At 49.9% G+C, this 23,395-nt stretch overlaps 5 protein-coding genes across 5 annotated transcripts; 2 read left to right on the forward strand and 3 right to left on the reverse strand.

Annotated features, from left to right (window-relative positions):
• Positions 1–325: 325 nt before the first annotated feature.
• On the reverse strand, positions 326–1,230 carry HOO65_060602 (NADH ubiquinone reductase H+-translocating; the record flags this gene model as incomplete). Its single annotated transcript, XM_071004012.1, has 3 exons — positions 326–473; positions 581–822; positions 1,093–1,230. 3 exons carry the CDS (start codon positions 1,228–1,230, stop codon positions 326–328), a joined length of 528 nt encoding a protein of 175 aa, XP_070857952.1.
• Positions 1,231–2,073: 843 nt separating this feature from the next.
• Positions 2,074–3,417, forward strand: HOO65_060603 (Nucleotide exchange factor SIL1; the record flags this gene model as incomplete). Its single annotated transcript, XM_071001171.1, has 1 exon — positions 2,074–3,417. The coding sequence occupies one exon, from the start codon at positions 2,074–2,076 to the stop codon at positions 3,415–3,417; it is 1,344 nt and encodes a 447-aa protein (XP_070857953.1).
• A 1,358-nt stretch (positions 3,418–4,775) lies between these two features.
• HOO65_060604 (uncharacterized protein) lies at positions 4,776–5,297 on the forward strand (the record flags this gene model as incomplete). Its single annotated transcript, XM_071001172.1, has 1 exon — positions 4,776–5,297. One exon carries the CDS (start codon positions 4,776–4,778, stop codon positions 5,295–5,297), a length of 522 nt encoding a protein of 173 aa, XP_070857954.1.
• A 600-nt stretch (positions 5,298–5,897) lies between these two features.
• On the reverse strand, positions 5,898–8,024 carry HOO65_060605 (uncharacterized protein; the record flags this gene model as incomplete). The annotated part of the gene is made up of 7 exons (XM_071003749.1): positions 5,898–6,127; positions 6,301–6,431; positions 6,508–6,619; positions 6,693–6,955; positions 7,224–7,294; positions 7,380–7,441; positions 7,502–8,024. The coding sequence occupies 7 exons, from the start codon at positions 8,022–8,024 to the stop codon at positions 5,898–5,900; spliced, it is 1,392 nt and encodes a 463-aa protein (XP_070857955.1).
• Positions 8,025–13,998: 5,974 nt separating this feature from the next.
• HOO65_060606 (Non-histone chromosomal protein 6) lies at positions 13,999–14,379 on the reverse strand (the record flags this gene model as incomplete). The annotated part of the gene is made up of 2 exons (XM_071004097.1): positions 13,999–14,052; positions 14,101–14,379. The coding sequence occupies 2 exons, from the start codon at positions 14,377–14,379 to the stop codon at positions 13,999–14,001; spliced, it is 333 nt and encodes a 110-aa protein (XP_070857956.1).
• Positions 14,380–23,395: the final 9,016 nt, after the last annotated feature.

Consider the following 23,395-nt stretch of genomic DNA (forward strand, 5'->3'; position numbering starts at 1 on the left):
ATCAATATCTGAAAAGGGTTATAAAGGGAGCATCCACTTGTAGGCAAGGTGGAAGAGGTTTTGCACATGACGATGATAGTATTGAAGGACGGAAACCAAGCCCTAGCTAGCGATTCTCCAAGATTCAAAGGAAATCTACTAGAGGTCGCTTCCCATGTCGTTTGTCTGTCTGTGTTGTCTGCCCAAGAGCTATGGAAGTGTGTAGCAGAGTAATAATATAAACGGTTACTGGTGGAGATGCAGCTAACTGGCGGCATGTATTGTGTGTCTGTAGTTCTGTAATGGATGTTGCACAACAAGTGAGGTGAAAGGGAGCAAAGCTTTACTAAGCACTAGCGGCAGCTTTAGAAGCCAAAGCTCTGGCTTTGCGTGCCTCGTCCTCATGATGTAGGTTTCTATAGTGTTCGGTGACCTTGTCCAGATTGACGTTCATGCTAGGCGGCACACAACGTTGTGAGCCAGCAAAAAGAGACCTGTTGCGGACATATGAGTCAGCAAGTCTTCAATGTGGGTACGAAGAAACGTGTCCACCGCTCGGTGCTAGAATGGTGTTGGGAAAGGGGTTCATGAAGCAACGTACTCAATCTCGCGAACTTCGTAGTGGTGGGGCCGGGGCTGGTGGAAGAACAGCAGCCGATCGCGCGCAGCCTCCTCAACGGCTGCAACGTGGCCCTTGTTGCGTTCCTCCCACAGGTCTCCCAAGGCCATGTACTGCTGCAGATAGCGGGTGATTGCCGGCTGAGTGCCATTAGCATCAGGCTGGGATAGCTGGTACAGGGTAATTCCGGCCGGCAGGGCGGCAGCAAGCATATAAAAGCCGGGCTAGATAGAGTTAGTTAGCAGCTGATGCGCGTACAAGGTTCGACGTAGCGCTATCCATTGCGACTGCCTAGGAGGCCAGTGTCTTCATCCGGCTCCCTTGGCGGATCTAGGCCTAGGATGAGCCATGTTCCCGCCCCGTGGGGCGCCAATAAGCCCGGCAGAGACGGAGGAAGCCGGCCCCGACAACGACCTCAGCCCCCGTCAGAGGCAGGTATGCCCGGGAACGAGGGCCAAGCAGTAGGTAGAAGGGCTCTAGTTGGAGGTACATACACCGAAAGACTCGTTCACCGGGGCGGCGTGTTCATGGTGGGCGTGTTCGTGACCGTGACTCGACGAGTGACGCTGCTGGCTGCGGACAGGGCGGGCACGCAGTGCCAAACGCACAGCCCTCTGGCGTACAGCGAGCATGGCAAATATGCGGTGGAGGCGGAAGAAGACTCGTAGATTCTAGGCGGCGGAAGCAATTGGTGCCTTGGTTGTGGGAGCTGGACAGTGGAATTGAGGGCTATTATCGTGGAATTTAGTCTCACAGGGTCGTCAGTTGAAGCTGGATTTAGCCGGGCTGCCATTGGCTACTTCTTCGGGTATTGTTCGGGTAATAGTGCACAGAAAGAAGCGGGGCTTAGTGTGATAAAACATTGTGCATCGTCCCCTGCGTTGCTTGCGCCTTTCCTCTTATTACTGTGAATGCTTGTCATTGCTCATCACTGCTCGCTACTGCACATGAGTTCATGAAGTTAACTCACAGCAGCAGAAGCAGAAGCATCACAGCGTGTGTTTTTTTTTCCCTTGATGCGCGGCTTAGGAAAAATTATCGCCTAACCGCCCCTATGCCACATGATACCTTCTATTCTGCTGCGCCAACCTCTATATCGTATGAGCGCCTCATATGGATATTTTTGGATCCAAACGACTCCTCATATTCTGGAATAGCCGAAGATGTGTATCAAATTTGTCGATGCGGCACAAAAACGAGCACAGCACTGACGTTCTTGGCTTGGATAATGGATCCTAGCGTCTCTAACACTCACGTGACCGCATAGATGGTCGAAAACACAGGCCAACTTAGATGGTAGGTGTTAAAATCGAGATCTGGACTTTGGTCATTAGGAGATTTATTAAGGTTTGTTTTCTTTTTCTTTATCTGCGTGACTTTATGGTTCAGTTTTTGAATTTCCCCTATTTCCATTTGTTCACTTACTCCAGACCACAACAATTTCAAATTTCGTTCAACGCAAAAAGAAAATCAAAATGCTTTATCGCCCACTAAGACTAAACGGCCGTCAGTCTACCTCCAAGAGGCTAGGAGCCAAGCTGATGCTCGCTCTGGTGCCCTCGATTCTCGCCAACGCCTCACCGCTACACCGCGATCAAGCCGTTTTGCATCATGACCTTATTTGCCACACCTCAAACCCCTCAGATTGCTACCCCAAGATCTTTGTGCCTACAGAGGAGTTCCAGATTGTGCATGACGATCAACAGCTACCACCAGGACTTTACGTGCGGATGAATCTGGCCACTGGCATGAACGAGGCCAAGATCAACCATCCAGAGGATGATCGTGATGATGAAAGCCTCAAGGCCGTTCTGGTTGATGAACACAGCGTCTTGACCGTCGAGCCGTCTGAAGATCACCACGACACAACGGTAGTGGATGGCCCCATGGTAGGCTACTACAACCCCGGCGACAATGTCTCCAAGAAGGCCCTCCCGCAAGCCGACAACATCTTCACGGCGCTTAATATGCTTCACAAGGGCGATACCGAGGGCAATGCAGCTCTAGATGCGGCTCTAGAATCCCTCGAGGATATTTCGCATGACGTATACTACGGCGAGCTGATGACCTCGGACTATGACACTGTTGCGGCGCTCATGTGCTTCTCGCTTGATCCGCCTTCGGCTGGAGTCTCCCTAGATAACTACCCGCGTGACCAGGCGGCCAGCTATGTTCTTGGCGGGGCCCTGCAGAACAACCCCAAGGCGCTGAAGGAGGTGATGGCCAAATGGGACCGTCTGATGATGCACACGTGCGGAGTTGGCCGGGGACCGTTGTTGGACAAGGTGTTTTCACAGCCGATTCTTGCCCCCACGACCTCTCTGGGATCGACGCCAGATGAAATCAGAAGGTCAGCTCATCGCACACGCACCGTGGTGAACATTTACAGCGGTCTTCTCCAGGACGGCAGATTCCGGGCTGCGTTCTTGGCTAGCGGTGGCATGAGACACTTCCTGCAGATTTTGATACGCGAGGAGCCCGAGCTGGTCCAGGCACAGCGCCGTGTGGGACAGGTGGTTCTAGACACGTTCCTAGATGAAGATATGGGCGCTCTGCGGGGCCAGTGGCCACTGGCCGAGCCGGTGGAGAAGAGCAAGGCATCAGAAGTTTGCCGGGCTAAGGCGACAGAGACCAGTGAGGGCTGCTGGGACTACCACGTGGAGCGCATCATGCACAGAAACAGACGCCACAAGGACCACTGGAGCAAGGCGCTCAGCGATGCGCTCAAGAGAGAGCGCAAGCATGGCGCTGGCCATGAAAAGACGCTTAAGCACTATGAAGACGATGAAGGGATTGAGGAGATCCAGGAGGAGCTGTAGCTGTGATGAGCGGGTGAGAGGAGGATGGGGGCGTCTGCGACCACCATATGCAGTTAGCGATTGTTTTGTCATTTCTTTTCCTGTTTCATTTCTCTTTTTTTTTTCCCTATCCCCTTTTCACTTTTTTCTCCTTCACTTCCCCTCTAGTTGTCTAGCTACAGTCGCCCGTGAGGGTCTAGTGGCAGCAGAAGTAGAGATAGATATGTTTGAATGTAATTCACAACGCGTAGATATACAAATACGCCAATCCACATAGACCGGGCACGTGAAGTTGATGCACGTTGTCAGACAGAGACAGCGATGAAGAGGGGGTTGCTCCTTTGTGACTGAGGTGTAGAGCGGACCAGCCAATGGCCATGGAGAGTTCTAGACTCCAGGCGAATTAATTTCTAGCGGGCTCTGCTATAGGGGCCGTGATGCACATACAGAGGGGGATAACCACTTGGTGTGGGGGACGTTGATGAAAGCTTGTCAGTCAGCCAGCCAAGTTCATCCGTTTGTGATTGTACTGAACCAGTTTCTCGCATGGCAACTCGTAGTGCACAGCCTAGTGGCCGAAGCCTTTGGGCCGGGCGCGTTTCATAATGGAACGTGGTTGCTTTAACTCGGCTGTCGCGACGGGCGGCTCTTGTGCTTGTATAAAGCGGGAGCCATGGCCAGAGGGAGGGAGAAAAAGAGTCTTGTTCTTGTCTGCCAGTACTTAGATATTTGTCTATACGAGAAGAACAAGCCCCTATACCACGACCACACATACTCCTCCTGCTCCGCTCCCTTCCCTTCTCCCCCTGTGGCAGAGCCCTTCTCAGGGCCTAAAGTTTGCAGCTCAAGGCCTAGAAACAGGGCCTGTAAGATCCAACCCCAGCCTAACTCGAATCAGCAGCTGGTCGGATCAGCGCCCGCCCACCAGCCTAACAAAGCGGACTTGTCGTTCTCTGCTCTTATCGGCGGCCTACATGCCTATTTGGTCTTGGGGGGGTTTTCTTTTTTTTTTTTTTTTTTTTTTCCGATTTTCTCTATATCGTCTATCTTTCTGCTTTCACGTGCAACATTCTCCACTTTATTCTTAGTCGCCTTTCTTTGTTTTCCAGCTTATCGCATCACATTACCAGTCCGTCCTCCTTCTTGACTTCCTCTGAGCTCTTTGTTCTTTATTTTGCTTCTTTTATTCCTGGGCAGTATATCAACCAAAATTAAACAAAATAGTGCCATCACCTAAAAGAAATCGTCTCTCCTCGCTTTTCTGTCTCTCCTCCTCTATTGTTCCCACCATCCCCGCCCGGCCTCGTCCGCCCGCCTACTTGCTTAACCTCTGCCCTTTGCCCTTTGCCCTTTGCCCTCTGCCCTCTGCCCTATTTCCCATGTCCAATCCCGCCACTCTTTCAGCTGCCAAGATCGACGACGGCTCCATGATGGCTACGACGTCATCCGGCCCCCAAGTGACACGCACATCTTCGGCAATTTCTACCTCGAGTGCAGCCCCAAGCATGAATGCTGAGTCGGTTGCTGCATCACTGTCCTCAACTGCAACTACCATCGTCGGCTCATCTCCAGCCGTAAACTCGGGTCCCGGGCTAAGCTCAAGCTCTATAGCAGGCTTCTTCCTGGGCAAGAAATCACCCTCTTCTTATTCATCCGCTTCGTCTGTTGGCTCAGATGCAACGGTCACGGCCTCTACTAACGATAGCAATAGCAGGAGTGCTGCTGCGCCCACTGCAGTCCCTATCGACGACTCACGTAGCCGCCGTTTGAAAAATAGCATCAAAAAGACAGTTTCAGCCATGGGCTCGCCTCCAACCACAGAGTATGACCAAGAGCGCGGCCAGTCCAGCAAAAGACTGGGGGTGTCGCCAATGGGCTGCAGCATTCAAAGTCACGTCTGAGGGAGCGAATGAAGAGTGGATATGCGCATGAGCTCTTGGTTGCACTTTCATATGCGCTCCCGTCTGTGTCGCCTATCTCTTCTGTCCCCGCATGCCCATGTTCTACATATAAGCCAACCCATGATGGTTTCTGACTCCAGTACTTGTTTCTTGTTTCTTTTTTCCCTCCCTTTCCTTCTCTTCTATCGTCGGTATTTGCACAGCGTTTCTTACTTTCTTTTTTTGGGGTTTTTTCTATTCATCTCGGGATGACGGCACAATGGTGTGTCAACTGTTTTTTTCTTTTCATGTACTTACTCACATATATACATCTATCCACACACAGATACAGTCAATTTACTTCTTTGATATCGGAACACACCGTGGGAGAGGCCTCTGGGAGTAATGAAAGCGCGAGGCCCAATTCCATGAAGAACCACCGGTAGAATAACAAGCCGAACAAACAATCCAGCAGCGACAAGTGGCAAGCGCCAGACAAACAACAACCAGCAACCAATAAATCCAAATCACCAGTTTTCCCCTTATGAAGCCCCCAGCATCTTCGCGTCTTGCTGAGGGGCCAGCAAAGCTACAAAGTGCTTGCAGGCTGTCCACGAAATGTTAGCACTGCGTCTTCCTCAACAGGCAGACAAGGCCCAGGTACGAAGCAACAGGAAGCGTCAACTCACCATCCTCAGAACGGAAGTCCACCTGGAACACACCGCCCGGTGTTCTGCGGTAGGCCTGCTCATTAAAATCATTCGAAAAAACGTAGAGTTGTAAATCCTTGAGATATACGCGGCGATCCGACCTTTGCTCCAGCCAAGTTGGAGACCTACAGACGTGTGTAACTGTTGTGGGTTGGTTAGTATTAGGGTTTTTAATCGTGTCTCCCGACCCCGCTTCTCGTGTAACTCTGTGACAGACGTCGGAATCTGCCTCATTGGTCCCACTATAATAACGATAGACAACCCGCTTCAAATGCAACGCATGCATACGACAAGAAAGGGAACGGGAAACTTACTGAAGGCTGTCCATATTGTGCATCGTATCTGGGGGCCTTCATACACAGCACAGTACAGGCGGCGACCGCCAGTCTTGGTCTCCTCGAGAACACAGAGAGATCTGTATACGCCATTGGCATCGATGATGACGCTAGAACAGCATGGGTAGCTATCTGTCAGTACGGTACCCTCTTGTCTTGTTTGTTTCCGCTCACGCCACAACTTACCCTTGAAACAGCTCTTCTTCGCCGTCAAGCTGAAACTCCTCCATCGTCATTCTAGGCTTCGGGTTGCTGAGGCATTTGAGTACATGGCATGTTGTCCACATGAGCACCAACTCTAGAAGATACGGCCCATATTGTTAGCTAAACGAAGCTTATTCCCTCTCGGATACTTTTTCCTCGTCACTCACCTTCCCAGTTGTCAAATGTTAGGATCATCCATGTATCCAGGCGTCTTCTGGATCTGGAAAAGTATCTCACGCACAGCGAGTTGAGCGGCTGGGTCAAGCCATGGCGAATATCTTTGCCGTGGCGCTGCACATTAACCTCATGCAAGCTGCGGACAGAAGATATAGCCTGGCCATTCTTGTAATTGCGGCACGTGAAGACGGGCAGCTGTTTACTATTGTTTTCGATGTGCGCAGTGAGTATCAGACGGCCGGCGTTGAATTCCCTGTCGAGTGTCAGCAGACTAGTATCAGCTTAGAGCAACTTGTGAAACTGTCTTTATTTGCGTCTTGTGTATTGATGGGTTCTTCTGTTGTCTTACCTCCGAAACAGAACTTTAGAACCCATAGAAATTAGTGGCAATTTAGACGACGATGAAGAGATATCTGAGGCCACAGATCTGCATACACGCTGTTAGTATTGTTCCTTGGTATTCTGTCATGGTTTTCTTTTTTTTTTTCGGCCGTCCCTTCGCCAAGCCTAGGTTGACTTACGTCATGGAGCCCTTGAGCGGTGTTCGTGAGTGCAGCGACATAGTGAAGATCTTTTCGGCCCAATGGAGGTCCTAATGTCATGTCTCAGTACAATTCATCTTCGAAGGTGAAGGCATAAAAAAAGAACAAGGGGAAAAAAAAACATGCTCGACTCACTCCACCCCATCTCTGTGCTATGCCCGGCCCAGCCAGCTCATCCATTGGCTCGAGCGGAGGGTCTACGCAACGAATTAGTAGTCAATCTCAATATCAATCTTCATCAGAGGTCTCAATCGTACCAATCTTTTGACCCTTGCGAAGGGTGAGAATGCATTCCTTGAGGCTTTCCAGTCTGCTCAGCTCCAAGGAGATATGCTGGAGCAGGAACTCGGACAAGGCACCAAGGAAGTTATTATACAGCTCGAAGCGCCGCGGTAGTGACATGTGGACGTCCTCGGTCATGTGGTGGTACATGCAGCGCCATCTCTTGCTCTTGGTGTACCTGCTGTCCCTGTAGAAGTCACCAATGTCAACTAGAGTCTTGCGCAGACTCGGCAGAAATATTTGCAGATACGGCAAGATTTGCGGGCCTCTGTGCACTCTGTAAGTCCAGACGTACTCCCCGAGGCGGTAGAGCAAGCTAGCAGTTTGGTTTACGAGGTCGACGAGGGCTCGGAGGTACATGACACCATCTTTCAGGTCAACATGCTCGGCCAGATTGTTCAGCATACTGGCTACAGTGATGCAGTGCATATTTTCGATGTGGCATCCGAAGATTAGGCGGACATCGTGGTATTTGTTGTACTCAGTGGCCGGCTCCATTGTGTGCAATAGAGTGCGAGACAACAAGTGAGGCAGAGGGAGGAGAGACACGGGAAAAGGGAGATACAAAGGGCAATACAGACAAAAGATGGGTACGGATAGAAACAGAAGCACGGGGATATACAAGTAGATAGCTGGTGCGTGAAAGGATTAATTAAATGAATGCGAGAGCGAAGGCCAAGGATGTCTCTGGGGAAGCAAAGAGAAGAAGGCGGAGAAAGATACAGAGAGAGGGGGCGGCCGAAAGAGAAAGAGGTGCAAAGGAAGGGGGAGAGGGCAAGGCATATATCTGCAACCGCAAACACTACTCTCGATTGCTCGCCTCATTCCCCTCTATCCATGTGTGCACGACGCAATATCGCCGTTAGACAAAGAGACAGAGCGATAGTAGGACAAAGAAAGAGACAAGCCAAGGAGACTTGGAATAGGCAAGCGGCAGTGCATAATAAACACGGTGATTCCGGCCGAGCTGGACAGTAGCAGCTAAATCAAGGGCCGAGTCAACGAGACCAGAAGATGACACAAGTGGGGGGGGGAGGGGGCAGAGAGCAATCAGAGGGGTGGAGGTAGAAGGGGGGGGAGAAGGAGCGAGAGGGGAATGAAGAGGAAAAGGAAGACAAGACGCAGGCAAACAGAGTCGAGGGGGAGGGGAGGGGCGTAGGGGTTGCGAAGATGGCTCGTTTACCGGTATGAACAAGAGGTGGTGGAACCAAGAAGTTGGGTCTAAAGGGAAGACCAACGAGGCAAAGAGGCAGTACGCAGCCAGAAACAGAATGGGAAAGCCAAAAGAGCAGTGTGCGAGAAGAGGAGACGTCACCACAAGCGGCATCACTTGGCTGGCCCGGGCTAGGCCTTCTATATCCGCCGCTTTCCCTCTTGGTACTGCGTGCCTCAGTCGCCTCCTATGGCTACGGCTCACTTAGGGACGGGTACTGACAGATCTCCAGACCCGCTGCTCTCTGTCTACCTCACTGTGGTGCCATGCTTAGGGCAACATGTGCTTCTTGTAGCGGGGTTAGATTCTGGCCTGTTTCTGCTTCTTTTTTTTTTTGGGGGGGGGGGTGGGCAAGCGAGTTGATTAGGCCATTTTTCACTGTGGTCTATAACGATAAGACGCACCCCAGCCCTCCTTATCGTGCCCTTCACTGTAGTAGCCATGCCCTCGCTCCTATTACGACGATGTGCTGCTAGGCCGATGAACTCCTCCGTGCCCATCACTGAACGGAGGCACTATCCAAGGGCCCAATGCAGCTAGAACCAGAGCAGCAACAGATTTTTTGCTTGGGTCCCCGTCTGCCAGTCGCTACTGAGGTTTCCTCGCTGGCTGGCGGGCAATGGGGCCAGTCCCCCATAAGATGGCTCCCGATACAGATATGTATATGTGCCCTATACACGCATAGGCGTGCATAGGTGTGGTGTGTGTAGGTGCGCATTTATGTATATACAGCATATCTGGCCCTAGATATCAATATCAATACACACGCGCAACGGCCCAGACACATACATACTCTTCTCAAAAGTCCGAATCCTAGCCCTCGTAAACACGCATGCAGACAACGCAGACAATATGCAAAGACAGCTACAAAATTTATGGGTTGCATTAACGTCAGGTAGATGAGGTGCGAGTGCCAGTGTGTTTACGTGTGCGCACTGTCATACACACTGTGTGTTTGCTATGCTACAAAGGTACAGCTGTACAGTGCCTTTCCTCCCTTGTTTTCAAACAATAAAATAAATAAACTAAAGCAGCGTCTCTTCTTCTTACAATGCACACGGCCCCTTCTTCTATGTCTCTTCTTCTTTCCTGGCCACGCCTCTTGTCTCATTAGGCCCTAAGTGCCACAAAACATAAGTGTCCATCCTTAGGGCCAGCTAGCCCAGCCCAGCCCAGCCCAGGCCAGTCCAGCTTCCTGGCCTTCGACCATCGCAGCCGGTGAGACCAGGATTAACAGAGCGGAGAGGCTTATAGGACTGCTTGGGTACCCCTTGCCCTTCCCCTCCTTCTATCCCTCCCTGTTTTCCCCGCGCTAAATCGTCTCCATCTCTTTGCTCTCTCTCTCCCCGCCAGTGAGACAGCCACGTAGCACAGGACAAGACAAGACAATGTCCCACTGACAACACAAAACAAACATATATTCCTGCTTCGTTCGCGGGAGCTATTCGCAGGCCGTATGGTTGTACAGACCAGAGCCCGCGGGAGCGACAATAGAAGGGGAAAATAAAAGGCAAAACCACCAAGGTGCTCTCTGTTCAACATGCATCAGCAGTTTCTGTCGTATCCCCCCCTCCTCCTCCTCCTCCTCCTCCTCCTCCTCCTAGCGCGTGCTCCTCTCCGTTTCCCATTTGCTGCACCGCGCAGCCAGCCAGCCAGCCAGTGTCGTCTCTGGTATTGCCCGTAACCGCCTTTTCTGTCTGCTGTCTCGTACCAGCACTGGACAGAGAGCAAGCAGTATCAAGTGTTTGCCTTGTTCCTCTTCTTCCGCTTGGCCTTGACCGCCACCCAAGCCCGTCGCACACATACTGCATCCCGCATATATGCACACAAACTCTCACACTCGTCCCCCCCCCCCCCCCCCCATGCCTTTGCCCATTAACCCAGTTGTCGTCTTAGAGTTCACGTCAGTAAAGCCTCATCTGGTCCTTATTCTCTGCCTCCTCCCCTGGTTGCACCACCACCAATATACTCGCTTATAGCTCTTTCTGCAGCCAAGCAATAGGTGACAAGAGATCTCTCTGTCCACAGCTACATCTGCCTGCACTACTGCCTCTCCTGCCTAGCTGCCTCACCTCGGCATCCAACAAGACGGAAACGCAGTGGCGTCAATGTGGCGCCGCCTAGTAGCAGAGATCGGCAATGGAGGTGACCGAAAGCATTCTACTGCAAATGCAGATGCACAAGCCCATGACACCAGGGTATACAGAAGGGTAAAAAAAGAAAAAAGAAAGAAAAGAGAGGAAAGCCCGTAAAGAGACAACAAGTCAGAAACCCTTTCATCTTATTGGACAGCCTTAGCGCCAGCAACAATCAACAAGTCATCAAAGCAATACTAGATACCCGTATGCGTATGTTTGAGAATATAGCAGCAGCAGTCCAAGAGACAAGGCGGGCAGATATGCTGCAGTGTCTCTTAGTTTCGCTTCTCCCACTTCTGTATCCGCTCCTTCTCCTCTTCTCCTTCTACCCCGTTTTGACGTAATGTTAATGGGAGGGGGGGTGAAAGAAGGTCAAGATCAGGATACCAGATAAGCTAAGCCAACAATAATAACAAGCCTGCCAGCCTGTCCGGAGCCGAGACACAATGCTCTAGTTTTCCCTTCCCCGCTCCAAGTCCTGTTTCTGTGTTTCTCCTCTCTAGCTGAGCGAGCAATCACACCCCATATCGATTGATTGCATTTGTGCCCAACAGATGCACAGTAAACCCGCAGAATACATACATAGAGATGCAGCTCAGCTTATCGCGCAGGACATAGAGGGACGGACAGATGGACAGATAGACAAAGACAAAGACAAAGAGTCGTGAGATAGACCAAGGCCCTCATCACCGCCACTGCTCGCTTGCTCTCCAATGCCGCAACCTTAACGTACACACACGCCTGGCCTGGCTATCTCACGAAGGAAGAGACAAAGAACCAGAGTACAAGTCATGCAGAAGACACCACAAGGCCACAGCAAAACTGGCCGTACACGGAGACGGGAAGGGGCAGGAAGATAGCAGGCATTCTCTTTGTTGGAGTTTCTAGCAAGCGGCAGCAAATCTTTGTTGCTGCTATCCAGTATTAGATTGGGGGGGTAGAGGGGTTAGAGTGAGCCCCCATTCATTGCATTGTGCAGGCCAAACATCTTGGCGACAGAAAGATAGAGGCAAACAAGTAAGCACGCACACACGTAATCCTGCAAACATAGCAAACAAAATAAACAGGCCAAAAGGCAGCCACAAAGCAACAGCAGACAAGGAATAGAGTGGCGAGACGATGCCGCGACCGCTGCCTAGAAGAAAGAGACAAGGACTCAATATGATGACGCCATGTCTTCCTCCTGTTTCTGTGTAACGCCAGCCCGTTGCTCACTCTATCCGCAGCTCCCAACAAGATGGACAACCCTCGGGTAAGGATACTTGGGCAAGAAGGATGGCAACTTGGTGGTGGTGGTGGTGGTGGTGAACGCTAGCCGCCAGCTTAGCCTGCCAAAACAACCCTTTTCCACTGCTGTCCGGGATCTCTATCGTTTGAACGTCGGGAAGACCCGCGGAGCGGACACTCTTCTCCGCCATCCCTCTTCCTCGTTCTCTCTTTCTCTTCCCCCCTTCCTCTTTCTCTTTCTCTTTCTCTTTCTCTTTCTCCTTCTCTCTCTCCTCCTTTTCCTTCTCCTCTCTGCCTCTCTCCCTCTCTATCTCTTTCTCTTTCTCCCCCTCTCTCTCTCCTCCCCTCCCTCTTCCCTTTCCCCACCAACCACACTATCCTCCATGAAACTTTGGTCGACCTTTCTTTCACACTGGAAGCTCCCCAGTGCTCTACTAGAACACCCGTCGCATCATCGCCGATGACAGCCAGACTTATTGCACAGTTTATAGTGCCATGCATCCATGCAGAAATGACAGAGCCACATGTGCTATGCGGGCGGGCTATGTACTGTGTATGTACGCTAACGCCATGCCCGGGCTACGCATCCCATGCCATTACTACAGTGGCACTTTGGGCTTGACTTCAGCTCGACTAGCACCCCTAGGCGCCCCAGAAACCCGTGGCGTCTTGGTCGGCCAGTCTGCGTTTTTTTTTCTTTTGCATGGATGCAGCGTGGCCTTGATTTGGCGCCGGCAGATGGCTCATTCCATCTATTCGTCTATCTCATGCATCCATACCATGCCATCCGAGCTTGTCCAATCCGGCGGTCCTGCTTGCTCATCCTTGTTGGCTTGCTTAGTTTGGTTGGCCCAAACCTCGTATGGCTGGGCCTTGCGCTCCAACCCAAGCCCACCCCCATTGTTGCATACATCACACGCACCATGGGGTTCTGCCGACCAGCAGGCCGATATCTACGCTAAAAGAGAGTCGGTTTAGCCAGATAACTCTGTTGGCAAGCCAATCGCGATCAAAAAACTCCTCACCCTGACACCACTCAAGCCGCTTTACCATACTTTCGATCGGCACTTACAAGGCGAGCTCGCAGAAACGCAGTCACACCAACAGTCGCGTGGCCACACCTACGACAGTCAAGTCACATTCCCAAAGTCCTATCAATAGAGAAGAAATACTCAATTACAGCTAAAGCTAAAAGGCCATCCGATCCATCCCGGAGTCGATATATCCTCGACATTTGAAAGCCACCGCCGCCCGAATAAAGAACATAGAGAGTGTGTATGTGAGAGCATGTGATGAGAGAGATGTAAGAAATGAAGTCGTACAACAATAAAACAAGGACGAGATAAAATGAAGAAGGCGTACAGGCGCAGAGCGATCATAGGAACCCGGAAAAAGACAAACATGAAAAACAAGGCCGCAGAAAAACCCAAGGGGACAGAGTAAGAAAAAAAAAAAAAAATGTGTGAGGGAGACAAGGAAACAGTCACATGGCAATCAAACCCCTCCCGATAACACCAAGAGTCTGAGGGACAAGCAAAGAGGGACCGGGAATAACAAAAAAAGACAAAACGCAGCAACAAATCCCGATTTCCCAAAACCCCGCCTTCCGGTTAGCCTTCCTTGCCTGTCCGCCCATGACCATGTGACCGAATGAGCGTGAGTAAAAAGTGAGTTAAGAGAGATTGCGAGGGTATAGAGTGTGTGTGGGGATGGGTAAGAGGTTGTGGTCCAACCGCTCTGCTCTCATCTGCCCATGTGCCAAGCGTTGTCTAGGATGTGGTCGCTCGACACATGTTGCTTCTGCCAGAAGTCCATTATATGATGCATGGACAATGACGGGAGAGAAGACGCTACTGAGGCTGCAATTTTTGCTTTGTCCTCCATCGCGGGATGTTTAAGAAGAATCCTCCTCAGCAGCAGCCTTTTGACAGAAATGGTTAGTCTCGCACTTGGTTCCAAGGCGTTCTGACGCCTATTCTTAGGCAAGAACACTTACATTGTAAGCCTGCTTCTCGTCCTCGTAGCGCTTCTTGTCAGCAGCGGCCTTGGACTCGTAGGGAGTGCGCTGCTTCTCGTTAAGGGCCTTCCAGCGCTCACCCAGAAGCTTGCCAACCTGGCCGAAGCTGATACCGGGGTTCTCCTCGCGCACGTTGTCGCGCTGCTCATTGGCAAAGAACATGTAGGCAGAGAGACCACGCTTGGGGGCGTTGGGGTCCTTCTTTCTGCGGGTCTTCTCGACCTTGGTTCCGCGCTTAGCAGTGGAGGCCTTGGGCATTTTGAAAAGTGTAAAAGGGTTGGTCTATATTGAGCGCGCAGGCATTAGTTATGTGGGAGTTTCCTTCATAGCGATATTTGATGCACAAATGATAGAGTCGAGCCAGACAGGCGTCTGGGGCCGGCCTTGACTCTGCCATCAAGACTGGGGTGTTGCAGTTGAGCGCGTGGTGTAAGTGGAAACACGCGACTAACACACCCCTGGCAAGAAGCAGAAGACAGACGGAGCTTTTGCGCGCGCACTGACAGACACCAACCCAGGCTTGCAAGACTCAGTGGGACAGGCGAATGCACGCAAAAGAGCTTGACATGTGCCGAGCCGGAGGGCCGGATTTGGCCTGTTGACTCGATTCTGACAGAAAGAAGACGAGGACTTTAACATACCGTAAAAATGAGAGAAAAATGATTCAAAAAGCGATGCGCGAAAGATTTCAGAGAAATTCGGCAGAGATTCTATAGCGCATGTTAGCCCTGTGTTGCTGGCGCGACGAGCTCGAGAGCCAAGAATAAATAAAGCGATTGTAAGGGGAGCGACCAAGAATCGCAATCGCCACTTGCAGCAGCCAAGCAGAAGTAAAAATTAAAAAATTAAAAATTATTTTCACTTCAAGCTCCTGTTTTGTGCGTGGTTGACGATCGCTGATTTCTTTGACCAATGACTTGGACGTTGTGCGTGGTGCTATTTCGCCGTTGTGTGGGAAATTTGCAGGTCGCAAAGCGCAAGTCGCAAAATGTGTGTGGGCGATAAATGGGAATAATAAGGCGACAGTGAATGGATTGCGATACCCAAGTGAAGGTCTCTGCAAGAGGAAAAAAAAAAAAGCGGCCAAGGGAAAATGCAGGCCAAAAGTGACTTGTGTTTTGGTGGGGGGCTCTGCAAAAGCCAAGTAACTCACCTTTGGGCTGGCAGTTTGCTGTGCAAGATTGTATGGGAAAATTGTATGAGTGAAGAAGAGAGGGAAAAAATGTATGGGGGAGGGCTGAAGGCGCCTTTTTACTATGGACGGCTGATTAAGTGGGCTCGCTCTGGCTCTTCTCTTTTCGCTCCTCCTTCCTGGTTACTTCTTGCCCACGCCCCCCCCCCCTCCCCTCCCCAGCCCAGCCTGTGTTTGTCGCGGTAGTAACTTCACAGTCGGTGCTGAAGCTCGCACTGTACGTGATTCTGGCTCAAAAAATTTGGCCGTGTCTGTCTGTGCTTGCCCTTTTCCCTTTCCCTCTTTCTTGTTCTTCTCTCTCTCCCCTCTCACCTGCTCCCCCCTTCCCACCCCCAGTCCCGTCAAGAACAGCCCAAAATACCTGCTGGAAGCAAGCCCAACTCGCCGGCGCACTGTGCACGCCCAGCAGTAGCACATAGCCCACTAGCACTCTGTCTGCTATCTGCTAGCACTGCCTAAACCTAACCACTGGCCTGCACTCACTCGCCCATATGTGTCTCCTTGTAGCCTTACCAAGCTAACACTGCACTGCACTTGCACTACAGTACCCTCGCTGCATGTCACTACAGCACCCTCTGCTGCACTGCACTACACTTCACTCCACTGCACTCCACTGCACTCCACTACACTCCACTGCACTCCCATGCACTCACTGCCCATTCAAAATACTAAACAAAAGAAGAGCACGCATTGCTCCCTGGACTATTCGTCCATGAACTTGCCTGCCTACTGGTCCGGCCGTCTTGAAGTACGCCTTATAGCAAATGGGTATAGTACCCAAGAACAACGACATAGACCTGGAAAAGGGGGACTGGCCAATTCCTCTTCCTTTCCTCACCTTGCACCTTGCCCCTTGCCTTCCTCTTGCTTGCACGCCTCTCCCCAATTCTCCCCAATCAAAAAGCTGCTCCACTTTCTCAGACACTGTTATCACATTCTCACACATTAAGAAATGCCTGCTTGGCTATGGGGCTCTAACCCGCCTGCCCTGCTCCGCCTGCCGTTTATGTGAATGTGGTCCCTCACTCCTGATTTTGGCTGGCTCTGGGGGCTGGGCAAACAGTGCACTATGTTGGCCATGTACTATACATGCAACTAAGCTCACTTACCCGTAGCATACGTACCGTGGCGCTACTATACCTGCAGTGTGTACATGCACCATATCTACAACTTGTACCTACTACTTTCTACTTCCAGAGCACTACATCCCTCCCTCCCCCCTCCCTTTCCATGGCTTGACTTTGCATGTGCTCTTTTGGGAAGGGAGAGGGGCAACCAGCAGCACCACAACGCACAGCCCAAGTCCAACAGCAACAGCAACAGCGCAGCACGCCTTTCCCCTCTGATTGCTTTCCTGCTCGCCCTACGTTTATGAAGGGCGAGACCAGAGGCACAGAAAGACAATCAAAGGGGCAAGCACATACACCACACTGTGACTTGCTCTCCAACACGACATGAACTTGGAATTTTTTGAAGCAAGGAAGCGCAGGTAGCAAGCACATGTCTGGCCCACTTCACATCTTGTCTTTTTTTCCTCCTCTTTCCCTTCTTCTTTCAGTCCTAGATGCAACTAATTCGTACTGTCCACTCGGTGTGTGGGTGAATGTAAATAATGATAGCCACAAGGTCCCCCCATGGCCTGCTATTGGCTCAACTGAATTCAAGGCCCCACACCCTGCTGCTTGTTCTGCTTGCTTACGCCTGGAATTGACAATCAAGTCTGCTCATCTATATCCTCCCTTCACTCTTGAGGAGATTGAGGCAGAGCTTGACTAGGGTTGAACCCCATTTTCCTCGCCCTACTCGTGCACTCACTACAGCAACAGCCCCAACCCCCGTAGAAACCCTAGCAACCATACAAAGCCAAACAAGATAACTCTTATTATCACGATATTACTGCTCACTTGCCTCACAGTGCTTGTGTTTTTCATTCTCACATGTCTTCCATTTTGCAGCTCGCCTGCAAGCCAGTCACCGAAATGAAGCGGCTTGTGTGATGTTGTCAGTGCTTTCTTATTACCTAGGAAACCAATCCAGCTACAATCGCCTGCAATGAATGCACACACACCACACACCCTCTTTCACATCCCTTTTCTCCTGCTCAGCTTGCATATCTGCATCTCTTTATCTTTGCCAATTTGCTTGCTTGTATCCAACACCCAAGACAAGGCCAAAAGCCGCCCAAGTGCATGAAAAGCTAGCCAAAGGGGACTCGAAGGGGGGGCGCAACACAAGCAGGCTCAGGCGGCTAGCATAGCGGCATCAAATTAGCAACACAGTTGTTGGCTAGTTTTGTCTTGCCTTTACCCGGTTCTTCTATTTCCTGCATGGCCTACATCCCTCCACTCCCCCTAGTCCTGCTAGAATCGTATGAGAAAGCCGTTAGCTGTCTGGGACTAAAGCACAAGCAAGGCAGTGAAGAAAGAGAAATCGTGGCCCTTGGCTATTATGCTGCATATTTTATGTCATGCCTGGCTGGGGCCTCTCTTGCTGTGGTAATTCTTTTTCTTTTGCTCTGCCACAAACGTTCTCATGCAACCATCAATGCACACGCGTACACACACACACACAGCGAGGCACTGGCCTGGACTTGTTCTTGGAAAGGTCAAGTTACATTAGCACCGAAACTGTAGCAGATGTATGTATGTATGATGTATGTATGTACACATGTAACTTCTGCGTATATGTACTGTACATACTAACGCTGCACTCTGTCTTTATTAGGATTTAGAAGCCGAGACTTCGCAATCTGATACTTGGCCGCTCTGGAACTCAATGCAGATATTGGGTCTTTCTGTCCATTTCTGTCTTCGTTTCCCTTTTACCCTAGTTATAACGCCTTGCTTTGGTTTTCCCTTTGTCGGCCAGTCGGTCTTTTTTTTTTCTTTTTCTTTTATATCTTGGGGAACCTTGTGACTTTTGCTCGTATCCAAGTACTGTAGGTACAAGTCCCATTCATATTACACATACAACGGCACAGTACAAAAAGTCTGCTCAGCATTTACTTGGGCCATACAAAAATCTCCCCATAATAGGCTACTCTAATTAGAAAAGGGGGGGTACATCGACTAAAGCGGGCGTAAATGTACTCTCATGTGCAAAATTCGCGCAGTGGGTACTCGGGGCTGATGTACCATCTACCTTGATACTTGGTAGCAGTACTTTGTAACGCAGCTTCTCGTAGTACTAGTGCAGGCTTGGGTAAAAGGACCTTTGCTAACTGCCCCCCCTCCCCTCCTTCAGTAACTTGATGCATGCATTGGCCCTTGTTCCAGATAACGGCAAATGTGTAAAGGCCAAGCCGTATGGATATCTTCAAGAAGCCACAAGAAGATTCCGCTCTAGGTAGTGCTCTACTGGAAACCTGCACCATTCTCCTTTTTTTCACACGGTCAGGACTAAACGTGTCCCAGGCTTGTCTGATAAGCATGAGAATTGGAAACCTGCTGCTTTCATCATACTTTAATAATCCAATGTCAATCTCTAATGCCACATGTATTCTGATTTCCCACGTCAAGTCTACCGCAGCGAGTACCTAATTTATCCAAAGAAATTGCCCATGTTGTGTTGTACATGGTTTAGAGTAAAGAATATCTTCTCTCAAATAATCAAAGCAGCCAATACGCCGCACGGTAATCATGGTCTTGGTCACGGGGCTCTTTTGCATCACGCAAAATTTTGTTTAGTACAGTACATATGTGATTCCTGCTGTGCTTAAAGAAACCAGCCTGATGTAGATAGACAAATTTCTCATGTACACACCATGGCAAGTACTAGGTACGTACCACTCCTTCGTTCCACAACTCCAGCTTCAGCAAGTCATGTATGTACTCACCATGTATACAGTACTGTGTACATGATACCTACTACGCATCATACCGTAGGCGCGGCAACTACTGAAATTTGCCCTTGTCTTTGATGGCCTAGGTCTGCCTTTTTTTCTCCCGTCTTCCTTCCTTAGTTACGCATATCCTCTTTCCCTTTTGCAACAACACGTACATTCTTCTTCCCTGAACGCGGGCCTGTGCGGTGCAGCACACTATAGTACACGCCTCTTTTCCCTCTTTCTCTGGTTTTTCATTGGTACGTACTGCTGAATTTAATAGGAGTCCCCCTCTAGCCCGGCATTTCCCCTTGACCTCTTTTTTTTTTTTTTTCCTTTTTGGAGGAAAGTAACTTCTCACTTCCCGTTTCGTTAGGGGGGCCCTGTCATTTTAGTGTAAGCACCTGCTTTGTCGCGCGTTTTCTGGCTGATTGTGTGCTTCCAGACTCTCCTCTTATCCCCCAGACGTCCCTCACACCTGTGCCAGCTCTCTCTCTCTTTAACAGCCCAAAATTGCTAGAGCATTTTTTTATGGGTCAACACTACAATCTATCGTGACTTTTTTAGAACATGTATACTTTTAGAGGCTACTTTTTCAAACTTGGGTGCTGCCAGGTGATCTTTTCTTTTTTTTTAGTGGACTATATAGTAGTATGCCAGTATATTTTGTTCGTGAGGCTACAACTAAATTTCAGGGTTATGTTTCAACCCTAACAACGCATGATGGTGAACTTTATTTTCACCTCAATCACGATCATTTGTGCAAGTCCATATCCTCAGGATCTAACACAATTTCCATCAGCTCAGGATCTCGTGCCCAATCGATACCACTGCCCGCCACAACCGCACTGGCAGTGCCCTTCATGACCAACCATTTTTGCCGGCTAATCTTGAGATCGGTTTTGAGCTGGTCAAGTTCGTTGTCACCATCGGCTACGTTCAAAGGGTCCTCCTTTTGCTGTCCAATTTCGCGAGCCAGCTTGTGAACGTCTGATGCCAAGCTCGCGTTCTCGCTCCATGCCTTGAGAACTCTGCCTTGTACGATGGCTGCTTCTTCCAGGGCTGATTGGATTCCTGTCGACTTTTTCGACACTTCAACAGACGCAGCATCGCGATCAATTAGGTATGGAGTCAAGTCGCTGTTGGTTTGGTGTTTGTTAGGAGGAGCATTGCTTCTCTACATGCTGAACAAAGGTCAGGAAGGGCCTTGAAACTTACCGCTCGATTGGCGAGCAAAACGTGCCTTGGTGAACAGCCTTCAAAATAGGATACATCATCAAGACGCTATCAACCACTTCTTTTTGGACCGCATATCGTGACTTGGCCTTGAGAAGCTTCTCCTTGCACTCCCTTACCTCTTCTACCGAGGTACCTGCACTGACTACGGGTTTCCAGGAGGCCATCTATGTTAACAATCGGAATTCATCACAAGAACAAGGTAAAAACACCACACTATTAGAGACGTTCTTTCTTACGTTTTGAGTTTGAGTTTGAGCTCGACAGAGAATGGGCTTTCTGGGCCTTGATAATGGCTATCTCCAGCCTGAGTCTGTCTAATTGATCATAAAGTTTTAGAACCTTTTCCTCGTCTGTCGACAGTTGGAGCGGCTCATCCGACGGGACAGTGATGTCCATATCATCCTGTCCTTCCATGTCCTTTTTTCACGATGGAACTATTGGAGACTTTTCGTAGGGGGGGGGGGGGGGAGAGATTTGAAAACAAGTCAATGCAAACAGGAGTGCTTGTATAGACATTTGTAGTTTTTATCGACAATGTTCATGTTCATCGTTAGAGTTGACATGATAAGGAACAGGGTCTGAGCACTAGGGTTACCTTACTAAGGCTGCCATTAGACAAAATCGCTTGCATAACATTTACAAATGCATTTAACGGTGCGCTGTCTTGCATCACCAATTTGATTTGAATATATTTAACGTCTACTGTCCTGCATCACCAAAAAGACTCTCCGCCACCAAAATCAGCACTAATTTAATCAATCTGTACTATATCTGTATAACGTTGTGGGCATGATCTAGAGGTCCTTATGTGGCTAATGCCATCACATGCTGCACATTGACTTGGGCGTTTAGTCCGTGTCGTTGTGACGACCTCGAATCCACTCGGCTCACGCTTTGTACTTGATAGTGGAAGAATGCTCTTCATCGCTTTGGGCTCTATAAGATGAGGCTCTAGAAGGTGAATTGGAGCCCCGTTACGTACGTACTAAGTGCCAATGTGGATGAAAGTCTTGGAGAAGAAGAGGTTCGCCTTAGCGTTCAGCCAGTACATGTACACAAGGGAGCCCGTGATGTAGCGGTCGCTGCTCTTCGACCTTTCGCAATGCTTCGTATGAGACCCAGCCTTGTACAGCCCTATATATAGCCTTGTCGAGCTCAAGGGGCGTACGAATCTGCTGTCTCACTTGGCTAGATTCTAGCTCAGAAAGTTGGTTGGTTAATGCAAGCCGAATTCCCTTCCATGCTGGTCAAATGTTGACCTCCGGAGGTACGATTTAAGAAGCGCATGGATTCCTTCGACACGGGAAGTATATGTATTCCCAAAATGTGCCTGTTGATCAACCCATGCAGCAACAAGCTTCTCCTTGAACGGTAGAAGCCATCTCTCCTTGATATACCCAACTTTCTGAAGGTTCGTTGAGGCGTATTTCTTCTCCAACTCTTTCAGGCGTTCTTCGTTCATCTCTTCAGTTGGGGAATTGATAATCGGGAACACAACTGTATCCATGACGGCAAGGCACCGATCTGTCAAGATAACTGACGGAAAGACTCCATTGCACTGCTCGTATAATTCCTTTAACTGCTGAAGGGCCCATGTATAGTCTTCTTCAGTCTCGCCGCTTAAAAATGCAAAGGCGATAGCATCAACGCCAGCCATATCGAGGAGTGGCATATTACATTTGTTTGTCTTATATGTGTAGCTGAGGAGAAGGATTTCAGGGTATGCTCGGAGGTAAGCGAGAGAATCGAGGTGTGCGAAAAATAAGCTGTTACATGCCCATCTGGCCCGTACTGTACACGGCTCCAGAAGCCTTTTTTTCCAAGTTGGCTCACAAGTGCATGAATTGGGCTTTCGCCTTGGCGAGAGTCTTAGCGCAAGTCAGCCATACGGTTATAGATGTCTTGACGTGTACCTAGGAAGCCTTTCTCCCGTACGATCGCCTGTATCTCATGTATTGTGAGGCCAGCGTTCGAGAGGGCTTTTAGGTATGGTGTAGGCGGGAGTGTCCGGTGGACAGGGTGGGCAGACGGGTGTAAGCTTGGTCCGTGGTTATGGACGGCGAAGCGTGCTTCAGGACGGTGTTTTAGAGTCCAGCCTTTGCTAGACTCTTTAACGAGGACTGAAAAGGGGCAATTCGTCATACGCGTACACGTTTTTCTCTTTCTTTCACTTAATCTTTCCAAAGAAGGTGGTCGGCGGCTACGGTCGCACGCGTAGTAGACTTTCAAAAAGCCATTTTTCTCGCGGATAGATCTCTGTGTTGTGAAGGCGTAGCCTCGAGACTTTGCATGCGAGTTAATTGACGCAAATAAGGCATCGCGTGACTCGAAAAAGCCCTCGGGAGGGAGGCTGTCTTCTGGGAAGGTGTCCATTTCGCTTTGAGTGCTGATTTTGGTGTTGATTTTTGTGGTAGAGAATCTTCTGGGTCATGGACAGCGCCGCATTATATGCATTTGGGGCCCGATAGGTGCACACTACTGTACGCTTATGTAGACCTTAAAATACATATGGCGACGACTACATGCGCGCCCCCTTGTTTTGGCAATTACTACATGGGCATTCAGGCTTATGTGGGCATCAGGTTTTTTGCACTATGGTTGGCTGTAAATATTTCTGTTAGTGCATTCCATGCTCTGGGATTTTGCCAATGTACCTTTCACGGTGGCCAATCCTATGACTGATCTTTCCACAAAGGAATGTAGAAAGGAAGGGATATTCATTGTCTTGAAGACTTCAGTCATTACACTGAAATATGATTTTTTAAGACTATGATGCCAGCCAGCCCCTGCTCAGGAAAACAAACTCATGACAGCCAGTTGCCTATACCGGAAACTTCATGCGTAACTAAGTGATTAAAGTATTGCACTACTTCAGCTGGTTTGAGAGAGTGGACCAAGGAGGAGATGATGGCATATTTGGACTGGAGTAAGGCGGAGGATGACTGTGTAGAGGCCGAGGTCGCCTGGGAGCTGGGGGATAATCTTCTCAGTACGGGAAGAAGGGGCGTAGCTGACATCTA

Source organism: Ceratocystis lukuohia, assembly GCF_044167205.1.
Source record: "Ceratocystis lukuohia strain C4212 chromosome Unknown Supercontig6_pilon, whole genome shotgun sequence".
Classification (NCBI taxonomy): Eukaryota; Fungi; Ascomycota; class Sordariomycetes; order Microascales; family Ceratocystidaceae; genus Ceratocystis; species Ceratocystis lukuohia.